Here is a 22,265-nt window from a genome sequence, read left to right on the forward strand (position 1 = left end):
TATTTACAGAGCCCTCATAATTGAACAAGAAAACTTCCAGGAAACAGAAATGCTGCATCCAGGACAGACTGGCACAAGGCAGGACCCGGCCAGGCAGCTTAAGTAAACAAGCTTTCCAGCCACACCTAGAGCCTGTAAAGGCACCCCCTGGCTTTATGCTGAAAGAGATACAAGAAGGCAGAAGGGCCCAGGGATGGAATCTCTGTACCCAGTGTCAAAGGAGGGCACTTCCGAAGGCCTGCTAGGAGAGAAGGCACACAGCACTGAGCACAGGGGCGGGCTCAGAGAGGGAGACAGTGGCACCACCCCTCAGCTCTCACGTGGGCACTGGGAGGCAGCTGGGGCTACATATCCAGGGACCTATTCTCCACAAAAGGTCCTTGCAGGCTAACGTGCCTTCATATAAATGTAGTTAATTAAAATCCGCTGAGAATTGAGGCACAAGGCTAGGGTTACAGAGCAAGGTCTGGAAGAAAGGAAGGAAGTGGGAGAGGGAGAGAATTAAAGACTCTGTATCTCTGAGACAAGGTCTCCTGTAACCCAAGCGGACTGCTGCTAAAAATGACCTTGAGCACTCAACATTCCAGCTCCACCTTCAAGTTCTAGGAACGTGGTGAAGCGCTAGGGTTACAGGCAGGGTTCTCTTGGCTTATCAATTAACCTGTCCTTTCCACTAGGACACTAAACGCCAAACACCTTCCGCCCACACTTGGGAAGCTTACAAGCTGTGAGGCTGAGTGAAGTAAGAGCAGGGGGAACTGCCAGGCAGTGGTGGCGCACGCCTTTAATCCCAGCGCTCGGGAGGCAGAGGCAGGCGGATCTCTGTGAGTTCGAGGCCAGCCTGGTCTATAGAGTGAGTTCCAAGACAGCCAGGACTACACAGTGAAACCTTGTCTCGAAAAATCAATTAAAAAAAAAAAAAAAAGAACATGGAGAACACACAGACAGCCAGCAGAGAGACCCATAAGTTTAATGAAGTGTGACGGCCGGCCACTAGCGTCCACGCATGTACTCTGGTGCCCTGTGGGGGTACAGCTGCTGCCCATGCAGAAGCTAATGAACTGGACCAATAAGCATACAGCCTCAGGTGTGAAAGCTTTACAACCTAAAGGCTTCCAGTGCTTTCACAGGACTCCAGCCCCTTCATGAGTCCTAGCGTGAAGGAAGGTCTTGAGGTTCTCTCTCTTAGAAGCCCATAACTGGGCTCCTTTAAAAGACGGGACAATCACTAACTCCCACCAAGGCGATGGCCTCTTCCAATGTGTCCTCAGTCAACCTGCAGGAAGCCCAGATCTCCGGGGCCTTGCAGTTCTGTGTGTGGCTTCCACAGAGCAGGGCCTGAGGGGTGGGGTGGGGGTGGGGCAGTGGTGACAGACTGACGGGTGAGTCTCCTCTCCACACCCTGTCACAGAATCTTCTTACACTACATGGAAGACCACTGGAGGTGTCCCTGGATTTTTTGCATGCCATCCTAAGGCTGACCACCTTGAACCTGAGTGCCCTCCCTTGCTCTAGCCGACATCAGCAGGACAGCACTGACAAAGGACAGCGCCCAAGGACATAGCAGCCATCAAGAGTGACCATGCTGGGTCCCCAGCTGCAGTCCTCGCTCCTGGCAGCAAACACGTGTGACCAATCTCCACAGGGGAGCCAAAGTAGATGGGCAAAATAACAGAAGGGTAAATGAACATTGAAGCGGGATATGGCAGCACAGGCCCGTAGGTCTGGCTACTGGGGAGGCTGAGGCAGGAGGCTCAAAGTTCAAGGTCTAGATTGGGCTACAGAAGGAGTTCAAGGCCAGCCTGGACAACTTTGTGAGACCCTACCTCAATAAATAAATAAATAAATATTTTTTTTTAAAAAAACGGCAAAAAGAGGTCGGTAGTAGACTGATGCTTGCCGAGCATGCATGAGTAGCCCTAGGTTCAACCTCTAGTACTAAAAATATAAGAATATTAAATGTACTCCCTTACGGGGAGAATCAGTCTGCCGACCACAGCTGATTTGAATGTTGACTTACACAAACATACTTTGTGTCTAAATAGACCCCACTTTGGCATACATTCATCATCACTTAAGCTTGATTTACAAACATGCCAAGCAGCTAGTTTTTTTTTTTTACAAAAAAAATCGTTTCGATTTGAGGAAATTTCAGGGAAAACAGGCAAGATTAAATGACAATGGCACTGATATTTTTAGAACAATATGAATCTTTCAATTGCTGAGAATGAAAAGAGAAGAAGAAAGCCAACCAGCTAATAAGTCAGAGGAGTCTGCCAGCAAAGACACTGTTAGCTGAGGGGACTCAGATGCCAAGGCTGGTCCCCAGCAGGGAAGAGCAACAGCCCTAAGTTACCTTCTTTAGACCAGGAATATCTTCTCACCCACACTTCTGAAGAGTCAGAAATGTTGCTTAAAATACATTTTTCGAGGGGAAAACTTGAAAATAATAGATGTTGAGTCTGAGATAGTCAGAGGAGCCTGGGCTCCACCGCAATTGTCTGTCTGGACTATAATTAGGGTCTGCAAGCCAGGGAACACAGGCGTAGACGCTAAGGATGGCCCGGGGAGAGGAGAGCCATCATCCATGAGATGCCCATGGGACCATCTTCAACAGTGTCAGCTTAAAAACTAGAGGACCAGTTGGAGAAGGGGCTCAGCAGCTAAGAGGACCTGAGCTCAAGTCCCAGCACCCTGCTGGGTGGCTCACAAAGCTAAGAGGACCTGAGCTCAAGTCCCAGCACCCCTGCTGGGTGGCTCGCAATGCCCTATGACTTTAACTTTAGGGGATCCAGCACCCTTTTCTAGATTCTGTTGGCAGCCCTACACCAGCACACATCCCTACCTGCAAGTAAAAAAGATAAAATAAGTCCTTAAAAATTAGAGAGGACCAGTCTCACTTTCGGATGTACATGTTATAACTATCTAATCGATTAGCTAGCAGAAAAGAAATTAGCTTTTCTTTACATGTGTAAATAATCTTTTCCTATTTACAATACTCAAAGAATTGTTTTTCCCATAGTACCCATCATGATTTAAAGTTAATAAATAAAAACAAAGTGCTGCCCCCCCCCCAAGACATGTCAAAAATTACACTGTTGTCCAGTCAATTCAGTCTGATACTGAGACCAAAGCCACATAGATATTTAGACATAAAACCCATGCATGGTGCTCGGAAGACCTAAGCACAAGCACTTGGCATCTCTTGATTTGAAGCAGTACTAATTGGTGTGGCCAGTACCCATGAGGCTGTTGCTAAAATCCTAAGTGATGGAGACAGGGGACTCCTGCTTAAAGCAGGAGAGCTTGCTCTACAGAGCATGGGCACGCTGCTTAGGTGCAGAAGTGTGTCTCTGCTGGTGAGAGTCAGAGTTCCCGAACACAACTTCAACACACAATAGCTTCATTCTGAGGCTATAGGCTGAGGTAAAGCAACCAAGTTCAGGCAAAAAGAAGAAAAGGAGGAAAAAGAAAAAAAAAAGAGTAAAATCATGCTAGGGCATTCTGATAATTGTTTTGTATTGCAAATCTCTATGGGCTGGAGAGATGGCTCAGCGGTTAAGAGCACTTGTTGCTCTTCCAGAGGACCTGGGTTTAATTCCCAGCACCCACACGGCAGCTGACAACCATTGAGGGCACCAGACATACATGAAGGCAAAACACCCATATGCATAAAAATGTAATTAAAACATTTTAACATAGGAAAATGTTTCCTGGGTGGTGGTGGTGCATGTCTTTTAATCCCAGCATTCAGGAGACAGAAGCAGGCAGATATCTGAGTTTAAGGCCAGCCTGGTCTACAGAGTGTTACAGGACAGCCAGGGACACAGAGAAACCCTGTCTCAGGGAGGCGAAAAAAAAGGAGTTCTATTTTTTTAATTAAATAATTAATTTTTGAAATTTGAAACAGGGTTTCTCTATGTATCCCTGGCTGACCTGGAATACTTTATGTAGACCAGGTTAGCTTTGAACTCAGATATCTGCCTGCCTCTACCTCTCTAGTGCTGGGATTAAAGGCAAACACCATTATGCCCGAGTAAGAAAAACGTTTAAAATAAAACAAAATAAAGTTTTCTCTGAACTAAGAGCTTGGGCAGTGTGATGACTGTGACAAAGCCTACAGGGAGCTCTAATTTAAAACTTCAAGGAAGGATGCTTGCACGTGTGTCAGTGTAACGGAGACTCTGAACCCAACTCGAACGAGAATGAGATAAAGTCAGCAGAAAGTAGAAGCTAGGTGTCAGCGTGAGTTAAATAAAGTCGGCAAGAGGTGCTGGCTTTGCTTTTAAATATGGGTGTGTATGTACGTGTGGGGTGTGTGTGCGTACACATCCGTGTGAGAGGGGTGTGTGTGTGTGTGCACATCCGTGTGAGAGGGGTGTGTGTGTACACATCCGTGTGAGAGGGGTGTGTGTGTGTGTGCACATCCGTGTGAGAGGGGTGTGTGTGTGTGCACATCCGTGTGAGAGGGGTGTGTGTGTGTGCACACCTGTGTGAGAGAAATGTGTGTGCACATCCGTGTGAGAGGGGTGTGTGTGTGCACACCTGTGTGAGAGGGGTGTGTGTGCACATCTGTGTGAGAGGGGTGTGTGTGCACACCTGTGTGAGAGGGGTGTGCGTGTGTGCACACCTGTGTGAGAGGGGTGTGTGTGTGTGTGCACACCTGTGTGAGAGGGGTGTGTGTGTGTGCACATCCGTGTGAGAGGGGTGTGTGTGTGTGCACACCTGTGTGAGAGGGGTGTGTGTGTGCACATCCATGTGAGAGGGGTGTGTGTGTGTGCACACCTGTGTGAGAGGGGTGTGTGTGTGCACATCCGTGTGAGAGGGGTGTGTGTGTGTGTGTGCACATCCGTGTGAGAGGGGTGTATGTGCACACCTGTGTGAGGGGTGTGTGTGCGTGTGCACATCCGTGTGAGAGGGGTGTGTGTGTGCACATCTGTGTGAGAGGGGTGTGTGTGTGTGCACACCTGTGTGAGGGGTGTGTGTGTGCACATCCATGTGAGAGGGGTGTGTGTGTGTGCACACCTGTGTGAGAGGGGTGTGTGTGTGCACATCCGTGTGAGAGGGGTGTGTGTGTGTGTGCACATCCGTGTGAGAGGGGTGTATGTGCACACCTGTGTGAGGGGTGTGTGTGCGTGTGCACATCCGTGTGAGAGGGGTGTGTGTGTGCACATCCATGTGAGAGGGGTGTGTGTGTGTGTGCACATCCATGTGAGAGGAGTGTGTGTGTGTGCACACCTGTGTGAGAGGGGTGTGTGTGTGCACATCCATGTGAGAGGGGTGTGTGTGTGTGTGCACATCCGTGTGGGGCGTGTGCATGTGAATGCAGCTGCCTGTGGAGCCCAGAGGGAGGAGTCAGAGGCCCTGAAACTCGAGACCCAGGTGGTTGTGACCCATCAGGTGCAGGTATTGGGAACTGAGTTTGGGTTCTCTGCAAGAGCATAGCCTGCTCCCAACTGCTGAGCCTCATGGGTAATAAAATCCCACTCCCTTCTGTTGATGTTGGGAGTTTGTTTTCTGGTCCTGCTTTCCACTTTAAAAGAGTATTTTCTTCCCTCCAGGGGATGTAGCTGTAGAGAATCCTGTTGTTTAGAGAGTCTCACTATGTGGCCTAGGCTGGCCTCCAAGTCATGGCCTCTGCTTCTGCCTTAGTGCTGGGGTCACAGGTGTGTGGCAAACACACCCAGCTCAGAAGAGTTTCTTCCAAATCCAGGGGACTAAAGAAAAGTTTGATTAAAAAAGAAAAAAGGATGTTTCTTCACAATTAGAAAATAAACTCTCCCCTCCCCCCTAACAAATGAGATCTACAGTTGACCCCAGAAAGGCCGCTAAAGTTTTAAACTTGAAAAGTTCCTCTTACCTAATCCAGTTCATCAGTTCCACTGTATCCGGGTCATAGAATTCCTTCAACTCGGAGAGTTCATCCATCATTCCTGGCCAGGACTGAAATTAAAAACAAAAATGGAGCCTTGTAACTGTCACCAAGAGGAAATAACAGAGAAAGAGGAACTGAGCATCATAAACTCAGGAGCCAAATGCAAATGGCAACTGAAAACCAGAACCGCTTTAAAAACGTTCTGAATCACACTGAAAGGTCCAGACTCATTCATGCTGAAGCTAATGGGGTCAGCGGCTCTGTTAGCTTTTACATATGGACGTTTATGTTGTTAAAAAAAAAAAATAGGCTGCTGTTGGGGCTGGAGAGATGGCTCAGTGACTAAAAGCATTTGCTGCTCTTGCAGGGCGGCCTGGGTTCAGTTCTCAGCACCCGTATGGTAGCTGATGGCAGACTAACTCCAGTTCCAGAGGATCTGCTGCCCTCTCCTAGCCTCTGTGGGTGCTGCATGCATGTGGTGCACACACACACATATACACGCACGCGCACACACACATGTGCACACACGCACACACACACACACACACACACACACACACACGGAAGGTTTCCAGTACAGAACACCACCCTGTCCTCACCGTGACCCACAGGACAGATGGACCCGGGAAGCACCACCATCAGACTTGTCTCTCAGGATGGAAACGGGGGCTTAGGGAGGTGACTGACTTGACCAGGCTCAGCAGTGACAGAGCTGCGCCTCAGAACCGACTTCTAAATGCAACCCCCTGCTCACTGCACTGCCATGACTCTGGTCTGCTGCTGGGCAAATGGTCTGATATATGTTCATAGAAATACTGGCACAATGGGGTAAAATGGTTGGCAACTGGACTCTCCAGGAGAATCTAATGTGTTTGACTTTGCTATTTATGCTATCAGTCAACTCTTGTCACTTAAGGTTATGCAGACACAATCTAAAGATAGCATCCCTCCCCATCAGTTATCTATCATAAATTCTATCCCACTAATCAACCAAGTCTTAATTATTCTCAAATGATAGGGGACCAAGCCCCACTTCCCCTGCTAATCCTTTTTTTTTCCAAATATTTATTTATTATGTATACAATATTCTGTCTGTGTGTATGCCTGAAGGCCAGAAGAGGGTGCCAGACCTCTTTACAGATGGTTGTGAGCCACCATGTGGTTGCTGGGAATTGAACTCAGGACCTTTGGAAGAGCAGGCAATGCTCTTAACCACTGAGCCATCTCTCCAGCCCCCCCTGCTAATCCTTATTTTTGTTGTTTTGAGACAGCTTTACTGTGTAGCCCAGGCTAGCCTCAAACTCCTGACCCGCTCCAATAAGTGCTTTGGAGAGTAAATGTGCTGTCCCTGTTACTTGACAGTCAACAAAATACCAACATTTATCTAATAAGATGCTTCAATTATTTTGGTATGTCTGTGAATTCAATGGGTACTGGATATTTTTCTAATCTTAAAGTTCTGATACCGAATGTTAAAATCTAGTGCATCCTGAGGGAAAGTCCTTAAATAATACGCAAATAAAAACCAAGTATCACCCTTGAGCAGAATGAAATAGATTAGCTGGGATTTCACCAATCCAATAAACTAATCGAGCTAACCAGAGCAAATACTTTAAATCTCTGGCTCTGAGGAGCCTAGCACAAGCTTTTCCCTTTGAATGGGATTATCCCAGAGGAAAGAATTCAACCCACAGTATAACTGCCAGGGAAACGCAAGCCAGGCCCCAAATAATTACATCGCTGACAGAGTATCTTAATAGCTGGTGCAGATGGGAAACAGTTTCAGTGTCAGGGAAAAATTCCGAATGTCTTTATTGTTCATTTGCTGTCTGATTTTATACTTATACTTTATGCAGATTTTTTGTTTTGTTTTGTTTTCTGAGACAGGGTTTCTCAGCATAGCCCTGGCTGTCCTGGAACTCACTCTCACAGAGATCAGCCTGCCTCTGCTGGAATTAAAGGCGTGTGCCCTGGCAACAATCCTTTTATAAAAAATCAGACCCTCACTCACTACGTAGCCCTGGCTGCCCTGAAACTCACTATGTAGACCAAGCCGGCAACTGAACAAACCGAGTTCTCCTGCCTCTGCCTCCCCAAAGCTGTGACTGGAGTCATATGCCACCACTTTACACATTTGAGATAAAGTATCCAAAGGATTCTGTAGAGTCTAAGTAGAGGCATCAGGCTATCTGCTCAAGGCCTGAGCAGCAGTCTGGAGAAACTCATTAGAATCCCAATTCCCTCACCCCAGGATCACTGTTTGCTGCAGGGAGTGAAGGCTTTCCGGGTTCTTCCACTGGAACCCTTCCAGTGGTTCTTGGAGATGAGGGGACTTTGCTCCCACCAGGTGAGACTGGCAGTCACAGGGAAGGGCCTACCAGCATCAAGGACTTGAAGGCAGGTACTTTGCTTCCCTATCAGCTTGGTGCAGGTCAGTCCTGCAGGACATAGTCATCTGTGAGAACGTCCTAGTGTTCCGAGAACCTAGGCCACAGCAGCGCATCTCGCTAACCTGATGCCGTCTGTCTGCATCACCTCACGGCTGAGCATGAGCTCAACCCACACCTGGCATGTCCTAGTTCCCTGCCGCTGATGCTTCTGCCTGCCTGGGGGCCATGTTTAAGAACAGAAGCTTTAGAGCATGCTTTACCTATTCTCTAAACCCTTCCTTAATCTTATCACTAAATCCTTAAGCAGTTTTTAAAAAAATTATCAAATTTCAACAAGTAGTGGACAATTCAGCCTACACACAAACACACTCACACACAAACATACCCATACACACACATATAGGTAGACACATATACACATGCATGCGGACACACATTTATGCACACACAGATGTGCGTATGCATACATACACACAGAGACACATGTAGTCAGTCCCGAGTTCCTTACTGTCCTGTTCCAACAGCTGCAGTGCTGACAACAGAGCTCTTGGGGTTTAGCCCTCAACTCCATGTAAAGGTGGAGCTGCCAAGTGGCTTATTAAACATTTATCTTGTTTCACCTATCTACACAAAAGAACAAAATTCAGGGAGCTGGGGGGCTCTGCCCGCAGTGGCAGCTGTTCTGATAGGACGTGGACTATCACATGCAGTTTCCAAGCCTAAAGCCTTTAGATTATAAACACTCTGTTACAACAGAAGCAGGCCTGTCTGGAGGCCAAGCTGTGGGCAGATTCTCTCTTAACCACTCTGTCAACTGAGGGAGGGCCTCTCCACAGTTACCTCTGGCCCACTGCTCTAACTTAAAATCACACATAAAAATAAAAGAGTAAGTTTGTTTTGTTTAAATTTGGTTTTGGTTTAAGAAAGGGCAAGAGAGCTGAGTGGTGGCAGCACACTCCTTTAATCCCAGCACTCAGGAGGCAGAGGCGGGTGGATCTCTGTGAGTTCAAGGCCTGTCTGGTCTACAGAGTAAGTTCCAGAACAGCCAAGGCTATAGAGAAACCTTGTCTCAACAAACAAACAAGCAAACAAGGGCAAGAGTCCAAATGGATTAAGTATTCTACACTATTTTCCCAGGTAACAGATGAATCACCAAGTGGCCGAATGACCCATGATGGTGTCTCTGAGGGTGTCCTGGAACACCTGCAAATCAGTTAAAGGAGAATGTGACAGTTTTCTCTGCATCACTAAAGTGTCTTCAGGTGCGGAGAGGGGGCAACCGTTGCTTTCGTTGTTTTTGTTTGGGTCGCCTTATGAAGCCCAGGTTGGCTCTGAATGCTGAATCCTCCACCCCAGACTCCCAGTGTTGAGATTACTGCCGGGTACCACCACACCCGCACCCAAAGACGAACCTTACAGTGTTTATTCCATGTGTCCAGCTCTCACGACAGCATCTAATGGAGGGTATCTTAAAACCTCTCATTCTACATACACATTTTTTTTTCTGCCTTATTTGTTTCAAAATAGGCCTAAAAACATTTTCAGGATCTGCTTCCAGTAAGACTCGAAACAAATAGGATGGCTTTTTCTAATCTCGTTTTTTCTTCTCTGAATGGCTTTTCTACTAAGACACAAAACCTCTAGAAACTACAAGTTTAGAGGCTGCTTTTCCTACCAGTGCCAACTAAACAAGGTCAAGGAAGTCTTTACGGATGCCACAAGTCCATCTGCACAAAGGAGGAGTGAGATGAGCCTTACCTTACAGCACAGGTACAGCAGGGTGAGGATGGGCACCGAATACCGCATGACCCAGATCTGCGGGACAAAGACTCTGTTAAGATCGAATGTCTCTGGACTGCTTTGGCCTCCAAGTCTGGCTTTGCTCGCTCACACCTTTCGAAGACAGCAACAAACCCAAACAGACTGAACGGTATCAGCCTCCAGTCTGCCAACCACTGAGCTGACTGAGTCTCCTGTAGCTTCCTCTCCCTGCCACCTAACGAAAGCAGAGGGCAAAGCGGGCTTGCCTAGGGCTGGCCAGCTCTGTCATGTAGATGCCAGCAAATTATCTTTAAGAAAATGTCTTATAATACTCATTGTAATTCTGGTCAATAGAACGATCTGAAAATTTTAATTTCGTTTTTTGTGCTTTTATTGTATTCCTAAATTCTGTGTATAAGTGGACACATCTGACATGTAGAAATATAAGTGACTTCAAAATATACTGACAGGGCCAGGCGGTGGTGGCGCACACCTTTAATCCCGGCAATCGGGAGGCAGACGCAGGCGGATCTCTGTGAGTTTGAGGCCACTGCTCTACAGAGTGAGAGGACAGCCAGGGCTACACAGAGAAACCCTGTCTCAAAGAACAAAACAAAACAAAGCAATCCAGATTCTGTACCCACTCTGTCCAACACCTGGCACCTACTGAAACACCGATACAGAAGAAACTCTGCAGCTCACTTCCAACTGCATGGACAGAGGATGGCACTAACCCTCTTTGGGTTACAGAGATGAACCAGCCTCAGAAGCAGTTCCCAGATCTCAGAGCTGCACAGGCCAAATGACGCGAACACACACATATGGGAGGTCCACAGGTACTTCATCCTGAAACAGCAGAGAGAGGGCCGTCAGCGGTGCCTGCTGGAGTGAGCATCCTGTCGATTTCCGCAGAAGCCATCGGCCACAGGGTTACCTATCCGCTTCCTAGAAACGGTCGCGTAAGTGAACCATGGAAAGAATGTTTGCAACTAAGAAAAACACCGTATAGTGATATTTCATAGAGGGCAGATGTGTGCGGACAGAGTCATCAACGAAGGTGACTGCCAGGGTCGGAATTGTGCTGCTGGACCACATCAATTAAAGAGCTGTCAAGCTAAATCAAAGACACCGGCTGAGATGGAAATACCTCATCGTACTCAGCGCCAAGACTCCGAACAGAATGGTGTGGATTAAGTTGTAAGCGGCTTCCGGCTTCAGGTCAACTGCACACTTTCTTGTCTGACCCATGGACTGCGGACTCGCGGAATCACTGGGAAAACAGCAAAGGAGCGACAGTAAAGCCGGTGCCTTAATCCCAGCGTGTGGAGAGCTCTGAGTTTGAGGCCAGCCTGGTCTGCAGAGCGAGTTCCAGGATGGTCAGGGCTACACAGAGAAACCCCGTCTTAAAAACAAGCAAATAACAACAACAAAAAATTATGAACTTATAAACTTCGAATTCAGTTAGTGGATCAGGGATCATTTCACCTACCAATGCCTCATTATCTATATCCAATAAATGAATGTTATTATGTTAAAAGGATGCTCCAGGTGCACAATTAGAGAGTAGGAATGGAACTTAAACACCCAGCAGAAAGAACACTAACTCTTAATGTCATTTAACTGTGTTCTTAGTTATTCATTTATTTTCCTTATTTATTTTTGAGCAGGGTCTCACTATGTGGCTCTGGCTGGATTGAACTTAATTCTCCTGCTTCTGTTCCCCAACTGCTGCGATTATGGGGGTGCACCACCAGGTCCAGCAGCAGGAATTGTGTTTTGCTTCTTATTTGTTTTTGTTTTTCTTTTATGTGTATGGGTGTTTTATCTGCATGCATGCGTATGCACCATGTATGTGCCTGATGCCCTTAGAGTCCAGAAGGGGGAAATGGGATCCTTTGGGATTGGGGGCAAGGCACCATGTGACCACTGGGAATCGTACCAGTCCTCTTAACTTTTGATCAATCTCTTGGGCCCCAGTTTTAAAACATTAAAACAAAACAAACAAAAAAAAAACCCCAACAAAGCAAGCAAGCAAACAAACAAAAAACCCACCTAGAAACCAAGGGCTGGAGAGATGTCTCAGTGATTAAGAGCACTGTCTGCTCTTCCAGAGAACCTGGGTTTGGTTCCTAGCAGTTAACAGTGGTCTCTTAATGCCAGTTCCAGAGGAACAAACACCCCCTTCTGGCCTCTGCAGATATTGCAAGCATGTTATATAAGCACAACACACATACACATTAAATAAAAGTAAATAAACCTTAAAAAAAAAATCACCCTTTGACCACTAAGTCAGCACATGTTAAGAAACTACCATTCTTTAATTAACATGGTGCTTTTCCTTGAAGGACATCTAAAACCTCCAACAGGTAGATGAGGGACCCTCTAATCCTACAGTTCTCAACCTGTGGGCCACAACCCCACAACCCCTTTGGGGAACAAATGACCCTTTCACAGGGGTTGCCTATCAGATATCCTGTGTACCAGATATTTACACTAAGATTTGTAACAGTAGCAAAATTACAGTTATGAAGTAGCAACAAAAATAATTTTATGGTTGGGGGTCACCACAACATGAGAAACTGTTTTAAAGGGTCCCAGCATCAAGCCTCAGCAGACTTAGCAGGTTCACTGGGCTCCCCTGCTCTGGATATGGACTAGGGTCCTGTCCACATCTGTGTATCTGCAGTGACATTAATTGTGCCATCTAGAAGAACTTTCCTGTTTCCATGGGGCTACGGTTTATCTTGAGTCAGCTGATGACTGATGAAATATTTTCATAGTTTCTTTTTAAAGAAGACTTCTTTGGGGCTGGAGGGATGGCTCAGAGGTTAGAAGCACTGGCGGTTCTTCCAGAAGACCTGAGTTCAATTCCCAGCAACCACATGGTGGCTCACAACCATCTGTGGTGAGATCTGGTGCCCTTTTCTGGTCTGTAGGTATATACACAGATAGATTGATTACCCACATACATTAAATCAATCAATCTTAAAAAAAAAAAAAGATTTCTACTGTGTGTCTGTGTGTGAGGGCCTTCAGAGGCCAAAAGAGGACATCAGGTCCCCTGGGACTGGAATCACAGGAGGTTGTGAACCACCAAACTCGGGTGCTAGGAACTAAACTCAGGACTTCTGGAAGAGCAGCAAGCCCTCTTATCCACTGAGCCATCTCTCAGGTCCTGCATTATTCTTAATAATCTTAATAATCATAAGGCTGGAGCGACCTGGACTCACTCTTCCCGCACTTCCTGCCTGGGAATCACAGTATTTTAAGTGGCTGTGGAACTACACAGAAAAGGGGCTTCCCTGAGAACTCCATCAAGCTCCCACAAACGACGGTGGCTTCAACTTTGTAATTTTCTCTCAAGGAAACTTGCACTGTAAATGCAAAACTCATCAGCCTGAAGGGAGGTATTCTACAGGTCTTCCAAAAAACATGTTTGGACTCCTTGATGGTTTCTTCTGTAGCTGGGAGACGAGCTAAGTTTTAAATACAGGCACGAGGACATGAAAGTTTCAGTAAACACTCATAATTATGTCCATACCAACTTCATGAGCTTTCAAACGAGACCCAGGGAACAAACAAACAACAATTAACTCTTTATTTTTCTGGTACCAGGAATCAAAACCAGGGTCTCAGGCATGTGAGCTAAGCGACAGACCACTGGGCCACATGTCTGGCCTTATTTTCCCTTGTTATTTTGAAACAGGGTCTAAGTTGCTCACATTGTCCCTGAACTCATTTTAGTGTGTAGGGACACACTACTACTTAAACCTAAAATCCTCCGGCTTCAGCTTACAGGTCTTTGTCACCATGTATAAAGTTCTTACTTGAACCAACATAACCGAGTTACCAAAAAATATCTCACATACACACACCACACAAAAAACTAAAACTCCCCCCATTTCCAGTGTTTTCACTATTTTGTATTGTGCCACATCATAACTCTCACTGGTAGGACTAGGACTGCATGTGCCTAGTCTAGAAGAAGAAAGAAAAAAGTTGTGAACCAACAACAGCAACAGCAGCTAGTGGTCGCTAATGCCCACAAAAGGGTCTTGGTACAAGACACTTTTTCTATACCTAGTGTGGATTTTTCAGTTACACAGCAGCTGCACTGAAGGTCTTCTTGTCCTACAGGAAAGGAGACAGAAGTACCCACAGGTCACCCAACTCGCCCAGGATGGGCGCTTCCAAGCATGCCGACCGGCCAGGAACGCAGCCCGCTCTGCACTGCAGCAGCCCTAGGTGCTCTCTTCCCTTGTAAGATGAACGGCGCTCTTCTGTTCTGGGCTTACCCTTTGTGTTCTCGTCCTCCCTCCCTCCCCAGCTCCCACTGGAACAACCTCATTAGGGCAGGAGTGTTGAACAGTCCTACCTGAGGTTGCGAAAGGCAACCACCGAGGCTGTGACCACTGTGACAAACAGGACAAACATGTACGCGTAGAAGAGAAGAGTCTCCGAGAGCCTCTGGAATGTGTTGAGAGGCAGGAGGCCGAAGGCTTCTTCACACAGGTAGAGATTCGCATCGAAATCCCTGGGGAAGGAAGGAGGGCAAGCTGTCACACCCGAGAGGCAAGAGGATTGCAGGAAGGGCTGAAGGCTTTGGGGCTTCGGGATCAAACAGCAGGCAGAGTCTCACGCCAGTCATACCTCGTTGCTCCAAAGCCAAATTTGGCCTTCAGAAATTTAAAGATGTGTTCGTCTGACTTCAGGTTAAGAATTTTCTGTTAGGAAGAGAGAAAAGGAAAGGAGCTATTAGTGTCTCCCCCCCAGCCCGTGATACAAACAGTGCGGGAGGGACACGTGAGGCCAGTCAACGGTCAGTTCCCAAACTCTCACCTCGGCCTCACCTCCTCTCCCCTAACGTCTGCATGAACTCAACATGTGAAGGGGATAAAGGAAAGGTGACCTTTTTGGTTTTACATCAGAAAAATCAACAAAATGGTCTGAAATCTCAAGCAGGTACACAGCCCATGTACCTGCTTTCGGGTGTTGGTTCTGAAGACAAAAATGACACAGGACTCCGTCATTCACAGATAACTCTGGAGAGAAGTGACCCTAAGGTGTAGATGCCCCTAATTTCAGTGTTCATCATTAGTGACTATAATTTTAATTCATACAATTTTATTTTTTATTTATGGATTATAAAAAAATCCACATAATATAAAGAGTGGGGGCTGGCTCTTGCAGAGGACCTGAGTGGGGCTCCTAAGCACCCCAGTAGAGCAAATCAGAACTGTGCATAACCCCAGCTTCAGGGGAGCTGATGTCCTCTTCTAGCCTCCAGGGATACCATGCACAGCCCCAGCCCCCACATACGCATCATTAAAAACAACAAAAATAAAATCCTAAGGAAAATAATGGGAGAAATAGTATCAGATAAAGAAAGGCAGGGAAAAAAATAAAGTCAGAACTGCAATTAGAAAACACAATACATTCATTAACAATAAGGCAAAAATGTGATTTGGGCCTTTGAGCGGCAAATACAACTGCCCGGAGCAAGGGAAATGCTTCCTGTGGGCCCCATATGTGCAGGGAGATCACAGACTTTTTTTTAATTTGCCATTGTGGGTCTCTGCTGAAACATTCAGGGAGGGCCGATCAATAGACTCTTATCCTTTGGAGTGTCAAAAACAGAAGTCTGGGCTCAAAGGTCTCTCCTGGTTCAATCAAAGAGCAGATTGCCGAGTCTGGCGAGCGGGGAAGGTGGATGAGCTTTGCACGTGTAAGCTGCAAGTGAGCACACTCAATCCTTGCTATTATCACAGAAATTGATTCAGAGAATCCTTTAGCGTCCAGTGATCAATGTAGTGTTTCCATACAAACATTCGTCTGCACTCTTTTTTTGGGGGGAGGATGCAGTTTGAGGTATTGGACTTAGGACCTTGCACATGCTAAGGAGTCAGTCGACTGCTTTGCACAGCCCTCTGTTTCCCTGCAGAGCACAGGCTGACCTTGAACTCAGGAACCTCCTGCCTTAGTCTCCTAAGTGCTGTGATTACAGGAATGCACCACCACCACCATGCTTGGCTTTCTATAGACTTGAAACCAACTCTAGATTACTTTTAATATCAGATATAAAATAAATGCTATATAAGTGGCTGTTATACTGTATTATTTAGGAAACATAAGAGAAAAATCTATTTTCTGAGTGTGTGTGTGTGTGTGTGTGCCCGCCCGTGTATGTGCACATGTATATGTGTGAAGGGCAGATGTTAGTGCCAGATGTCTTCTTACACCTTAGTGTTTGAGACAGGGCCTCTCGAAGAACCTGAAACTCATGGCTCAGGTAGACTAGGTGACCAGTGAGTTCCAGGGATAAGCCTGTCTGCCTCCCGGGCCCTGGGGTTACAGACACATGCCACCATGCCCAGCCTTTCACATGGGACCCGAGGATCTGAACTTAGGTCTTCGTGCTTGGATGGCAAACACTTTACCAACTGAGTCATCTTTCTAACTCCTTTTCTGAACAATTTTGAGTCCTCCAATTAGGAAAGTGTGGGTATGATACAGAGTTTAAGAACATAGTGGCAGCCTGGAGTTGGTAGCGGTACATATCTTTAATCCCAACACTTTGGGAGGCAGAAGCAGTCGGATCTCTGTGAGCTCGAGACCAGCCTGGTCTATAGAGTGAGTTAGTTCTAGGACAAGTCGTGGCTACACACAGAGAAACCCTGTCTAGAAAAACCAAAACCAAAACAAGCCAAAATAAAACAACAACAACAACAACAACAACAAAAAACCAAAACAAAAAAAGTGGCATGCTCACTGTGGTTCACTGACTACATTTTTTCCTTTTCGACAGTAAACAGGGAGAAGAAACAGAGACTGCCAAGCTCCTCTGAAGGGAAGAAAGACGTTTTATTGATGTCTCTAACACTAGACCAGTCTTGAAGAAGATGGGAGTGGGGGTGCAAAGGTGTCTGGTGTAATCACTGAAGCTTTGCTCTAGCTTAAAAACTAGTGGGGGGCCAGGCGGTGGTGGCACACGCCTTTAATCCCAGCATTCAGGAGGCAGAGGCAGGCGGATCTCTGTGAGTTCGAGACCAGCCTGGTCTACAACAGCTAGTTCCAGCACAGGCTCCAAAGCCACAGAGAAACCCTGTCTCAAAAAACCAAAAAAAAAAAAAACAAACAAACAAAAAAACAAACAAAAAAACAAAACAAAACAAAAAAACAGTGGGGCACTGGGAAGGCAGCTCAGCAGTTAAGAGCACTCTTTGCTCTTCCAGAGGACCCCACCACCCACACGGTGGCTCATAGCCATTTGTTTAGAAGATCTGATGCTTCTCCTAGAGCACCTGCCACAAATGTGGTGCACAGACATACATGCAGGCAAAACACCTATACACAGAAAATAAAAATAATAAAAAATTAAAAGCAAAATTGAATGGGGCACCAAGGTCCAAGATGTATACCCTGAGGGAAAGCCTGCCCTCAGAAAACAGAAGATAAAACAGAACAGAAACCACCAGATAAACAGTAAAGAAAGCCATGCCACAGAGCATGCAACAAAATCTTAGTAAAGCTGGGCATGATGGTGCTCTCCTTTAATGCCAGCACCCGGCAGGCAGTCAGGAGGATGTCTGGGAATCCCAGGCCAGACTATTCTGCACAGTGACCAGGCTGCTAAATGAGTCACCCTACTATCTAGTTACTTTTTGATTCGTTTTGGTGGTGTGAATGGAACTTGGGGCTCTGTACAGGGTGACTTCATGCATGCCCCAATGACACCCCAGCCTGGGCTTGTTCATTTTAACGGAGCAAAAATGAACACACATCTTCTTCTAAACAACAAAATCCCAATAAGCCCACCTTGTGGGGAGTGGCAGTGCACACCAGCAGTCCCAGCACAAGGGTGGCTGAGGCAGTGGGATGCAGAGTTCAAGGCCAATTAGGTTACACCCTGTCTCAAAAAACTCCCCAAAAACAAATAAAACTTGATTGTTAAAAAAAAAAATCCCATGGTGCTTTTAGGAAATAGTTAATGTTTTTAAAGTTGAGCCTTCAGTCTGATAAGTTCAAAGACAGACACTGTGCTGACTAGTTTTAGGAGAGGAGGGAGCCTCAATTGAGAAAATGCTTCCATAAGACCAGGCTATAGGCAAGCCTGTGGGGTATTTTCCTAGTTAGTGATCAATGGGGGGAGGGCCCAGTCCACTGTGGGTGGGGCCATCCCTGGGCTGGTGGTCCTGGGTTCTATAAGAAAGTGGGCTGAGCAAGCCATGAGGAACAAGCCTGTAAGCAGCTCCCTCCACGGCCTCTGATCCAGTTCCTGCCTCCAGGTTCCTGCCCAGTTTGAGTTCCTGCCTTGGCTTCCCTCAATGAACTGTGACTGCAGATGTATAAGCAAAATAAACCCTTTCCTGCCCAAGCTGCCGTTGGTCATGGAGTTTCATGACAACAACAGCAACCCCACCTAAGACAGACACCACCGTGATTTGACTGAGACGTCCTCCATAGTCGCAGGCATTTGAATACTTGGTCTTTACTTGGTGGCACTATTTGAGGAGGCTTGGAAGGTGCAGCTTTGCCGGAAGAAATATGTCATCACTGGGGTGGGCTTTGAGAGTTTTAGGCTTCACCCCACTCCCAGTTTGATCTCTCTGTTTCCTGCTCTCAGCCTGCTTGGCCCCCCATCATGGACTCTAAGCGTCTGGAACCACAGGCCCAAATAAAGTCTTCTCTGAATTGCTTTGGCCATGGTGCTTTCTCATAGCAACAGAGAAGTGACTAAGGCAGATGTGTTGTGAAAGGGAAAAGAAATGAATAATTAAAACTACCAAAACCAAGCGTGGCCCTCGTCAGGTCAACCATCACTCACTGTTTGGGTGGAAGCTCCATCTCAGTGCCCCCTTCCAGAAAACATGCCAAGTGGCAGCTCCACCCCCCCCCCCCCCCCCCCCCCAGCTACTGAAGACTACACCTACAGGGTAGTAAACTGCCGCCAGGAGCCTAGCCACGTGGTTTTTCCTGGTCTCCTCTCCTTACTTCAACTCTGGGGGTTGGGAAAATCACCTGGGGACGTTTTACCAATAAACCTGGTCTTTTAATTCAGTTTGATTATAATTACTGTGTCGGCAGAGAGACCCAATATCCGGGTACAGAAACCTTTCATCAGTGATTCAAGTATGTTTTATAGAAAGAACTATTTCTAATTAAAAGTTCAAAGCTTATCTCCAATACCATACATATATTTCCGATGGATTAACTTACCTTAATGATGTTGTTGAGGAAAAGTGTCAAGCAGAAAACTAGAAGTGCATGCAGCAAGAGTTTCCCAATCCTACGCAGGAAGTTCCCAGTTTTTAGGTTTTTCTAGAAATTAAAAGAAGTGTGTTTTATTTTTTAAGAAACATTTAAATAAATTTTAATGTCAACTACAACTTCATAATCACTTGAGATTGCTTGAAGATTTAAAATGTTGGCTCATGCAACACACACATAAGTGAGAAAAAAACCTACTTCATGGGGTCTCTATTTCTTTGTTTTAGTAATTTTACATGTAATATGAAAAAGGGGGCATACTGGTGGTTAAAGTCTGAGCAGGGGTGAGGGAGAGAAAGGTGCAGGGAGCTGGTGAGATGGCACCAAGGATGTATGAAAAAGCCTCGTGGGGACCAACGAGTCTGTAAGGTAATTTACAAATGCAATTAAATAAAGAAGGAGTTTGATGAGCAGAGGTCACCTGTATGGGTGCACAAGAAGACACTGGTTAGTAAATGAAAACCTTGGTGTGAACACTTGGGAAACCTATGAGTTACTGAACAGGGAGGCTCCAGCAGACCTTAAGACAACACAAATTCAAGACAAGATCTCCTGAGTAAATTGGGAGCATGGGGGCCATGGGAAAGGGTAGAAAGGGAGAGGAGAGAAAGGGAGGAGAGTGGAGGAAAATATATAGTTCAATAAAAACAATAAAAAATATGCATATTGGAAAAAAAGACAACACAAATTCTTAGCTGCCCACTGGTGAAGACACCACACACATGGGTTGTAGTGAATCCAAACTGGAACAGACTGGGGAACTCCCTCTCAGCAGGTAAGCTCTCACAGTGCAGGAAGGAGCTATGCAGGATGCTGGGTAGGGTGGGGGTTGGAGGCAGAGAAGACATCAATGGTCTTATCTAGCACTGACCCTGCCTGCTAAAATATTGGCCGGCCAGGTAAAGAGTGCTCACTGGTGTGACAGTGGCATGACCTTTATGGGAGCAATCAACCACTTTCTGATTGGATGAGGTCTATGCACCAGAAGAGAGTTCATGCCTGGTTCTATAAACTTAATCAAAAGCACATGACTGGGGAGGTCATTAGCCCTGGGAAAAACCTATGGTTGTTGTTTTGTTGAGTGGCCATGCTGTCGAACTGTCTTCTAAATATTTATGTTTTTATCTACAGGTCTGTCTTTCTCCTAGCCTTGGTTAGAGAAGCTTGTTCCACACTTTCCCAGTGGTTAATATAGAGATTCATAACTGACCAAAGTATAGAGAATTATTATTAACTATGAGTGTTTAGCCTTAAGTGAGACACCTTTATCGCGTCCCCACCCCAAGGCTCAGGGAACCACAGGACACAGTGGGTGGAGAGGATGCAAGAGTTGGAGGATGGAGAGAAAAGCCCTGGGATGCTGTCTTCAGGACACAACACAGCGACACATTGAACTCACAGCAGGTGTGGCTCCCTTCAAAAGACCTAGACAGATCAAGCAGATTCCAGCATGGGTGGGGAGGGGCTGAAGAGGCCCAACCCTAATGGAGGAGCTACCAGCAGCGGCTGGCTGCTGGGAGAGAGAGGGTCATTTTTCTGAGGATATGGCTTCCGGTAGGTTGCCCATGCTGCAGCGGGTGGGCCCACAGCCATTTGCATAGCTCAGAACTAACTGCATTCCATGGGTAATTTTATAAATGAGGAAGAAGACACAAAGTTGGAAAGGGGACATGTTGGGGACTCTGGGGAGAGACTGAAGGGTCAAGAGTGGGAGCAGATATGACGGAAATACATAGCATACAAGTATAAAATTCTCAAAGGATTAAACGTCTAAAAGAACTTCACATGATTTCAGAATAGCTTAGGAGATGCCCCACGCCTTTGTAAGCAGTTATCTGGATTCTCTGAATTGTGAAAACAGTGCATTTTAATTCACTTCAATGTCACTAACAGGCTATGTAAAGACAGGAAAGGGTGTCAAACAGCAAGAGCTCCAGACCTGGAAGGCACTACTGAATACAGATGATTTTTTTAAATCTTTGATTGCAGTTTTCCATCTATGACATATAATAATGTAATTCAAATAAACAACCCTGGCTAGTGCAGGAATTAAGGTTTCAATTGCGTAAGAAACAATCACTGCTAACAGCAAAGAACGACATGTGGACCAGAAGAAGCTTAAAACAAATGTTCCAGCATGCATTTCAAAAGGAAAAGGCAAAGGTAACCCTGATGGAGCTCTTTACTGGGAGCTGGGTCATTTTCATCTGAATTCTGGATGAGAGTAAGGTTCAGTGAGCCACACCAAAAATAGATCTTATAGGGCTGGAGAGATGGCTCAGCAGTTAAGACTGTGTTCTGCCTTTGCAGAGGACCCCAGTTTGGCTCCCAGCACCCAGTTTAAGTAGCTCACAACAGCACATAACTCAAGGTCCCGGGGACCTGGTGCCCTCTTCTGTCTTCCCTAGGAACTGCAGTCACGTGCACATTCACAAAACACAGTCGCAGAACTAAAGACTAAAATATTTTAAAATCGTCTACAAAAATTAAAAAGTCCTACCTGAAGTTTTCTTACAATCAGTACTGAAAGGTTAAAACTGATGAGCAATGATCCCAGAATCATGGAGTTAAAGAACTGAAGTGCGCAGACGAGGAGCAGGCAGCTTATCTGTACGCCATACAGCCAGGTGACCTGCAACAAAGACGGCACATCAGGAGACAAGACACAGTGGCACAGTGACCACATTTCAGGTGACCAGCAATGCAGAACACACACCTAGCTCCAGGAAACCCATCTACATAGGAATGCAACACTGTATAAATTCCATTTGTTTTTCATCTTTACTGATAGAAAATGCCTTAAAGATTTCTATTTGTGTGTGTGCGCGCCTGCATGTGAGTTTGAGCCTGTGTACGCAGTGCCTACAGAGGCCTGAAGAGGGCGCCAGATGCCCTGGAGCTGGAGTTACACATGGTTGAGAGCCACTTGATGCAGATGCTGAGTCTTTAACCACTGAGCATCTCTCCAGCCC

At 46.2% G+C, this 22,265-nt stretch overlaps 1 protein-coding gene across 1 annotated transcript in view; it reads right to left on the reverse strand.

Annotated features, from left to right (window-relative positions):
* Positions 1-22,265, reverse strand: part of Dpy19l3 (dpy-19 like C-mannosyltransferase 3) — a gene marked incomplete at its 5' end in the record, with an annotated part of 46,046 nt that overhangs the window by 12,236 nt on the left and 11,545 nt on the right. The window contains 8 exons of the mRNA XM_041654628.1: positions 5,861-5,943; positions 10,024-10,080; positions 10,761-10,872; positions 11,174-11,296; positions 14,402-14,560; positions 14,677-14,750; positions 19,243-19,344; positions 21,794-21,925. Of these exons, the coding sequence (XP_041510562.1) occupies positions 5,861-5,943; positions 10,024-10,080; positions 10,761-10,872; positions 11,174-11,296; positions 14,402-14,560; positions 14,677-14,750; positions 19,243-19,344; positions 21,794-21,925 (842 nt within the window). The remainder of the gene's footprint in view (positions 1-5,860; positions 5,944-10,023; positions 10,081-10,760; positions 10,873-11,173; positions 11,297-14,401; positions 14,561-14,676; positions 14,751-19,242; positions 19,345-21,793; positions 21,926-22,265) is intronic.

Source organism: Microtus oregoni, unplaced genomic scaffold, assembly GCF_018167655.1.
Source record: "Microtus oregoni isolate MIOR12 unplaced genomic scaffold, Mior012 000006F_ref0000085, whole genome shotgun sequence".
Lineage (NCBI taxonomy): Eukaryota > Metazoa > Chordata > Mammalia > Rodentia > Cricetidae > Microtus > Microtus oregoni.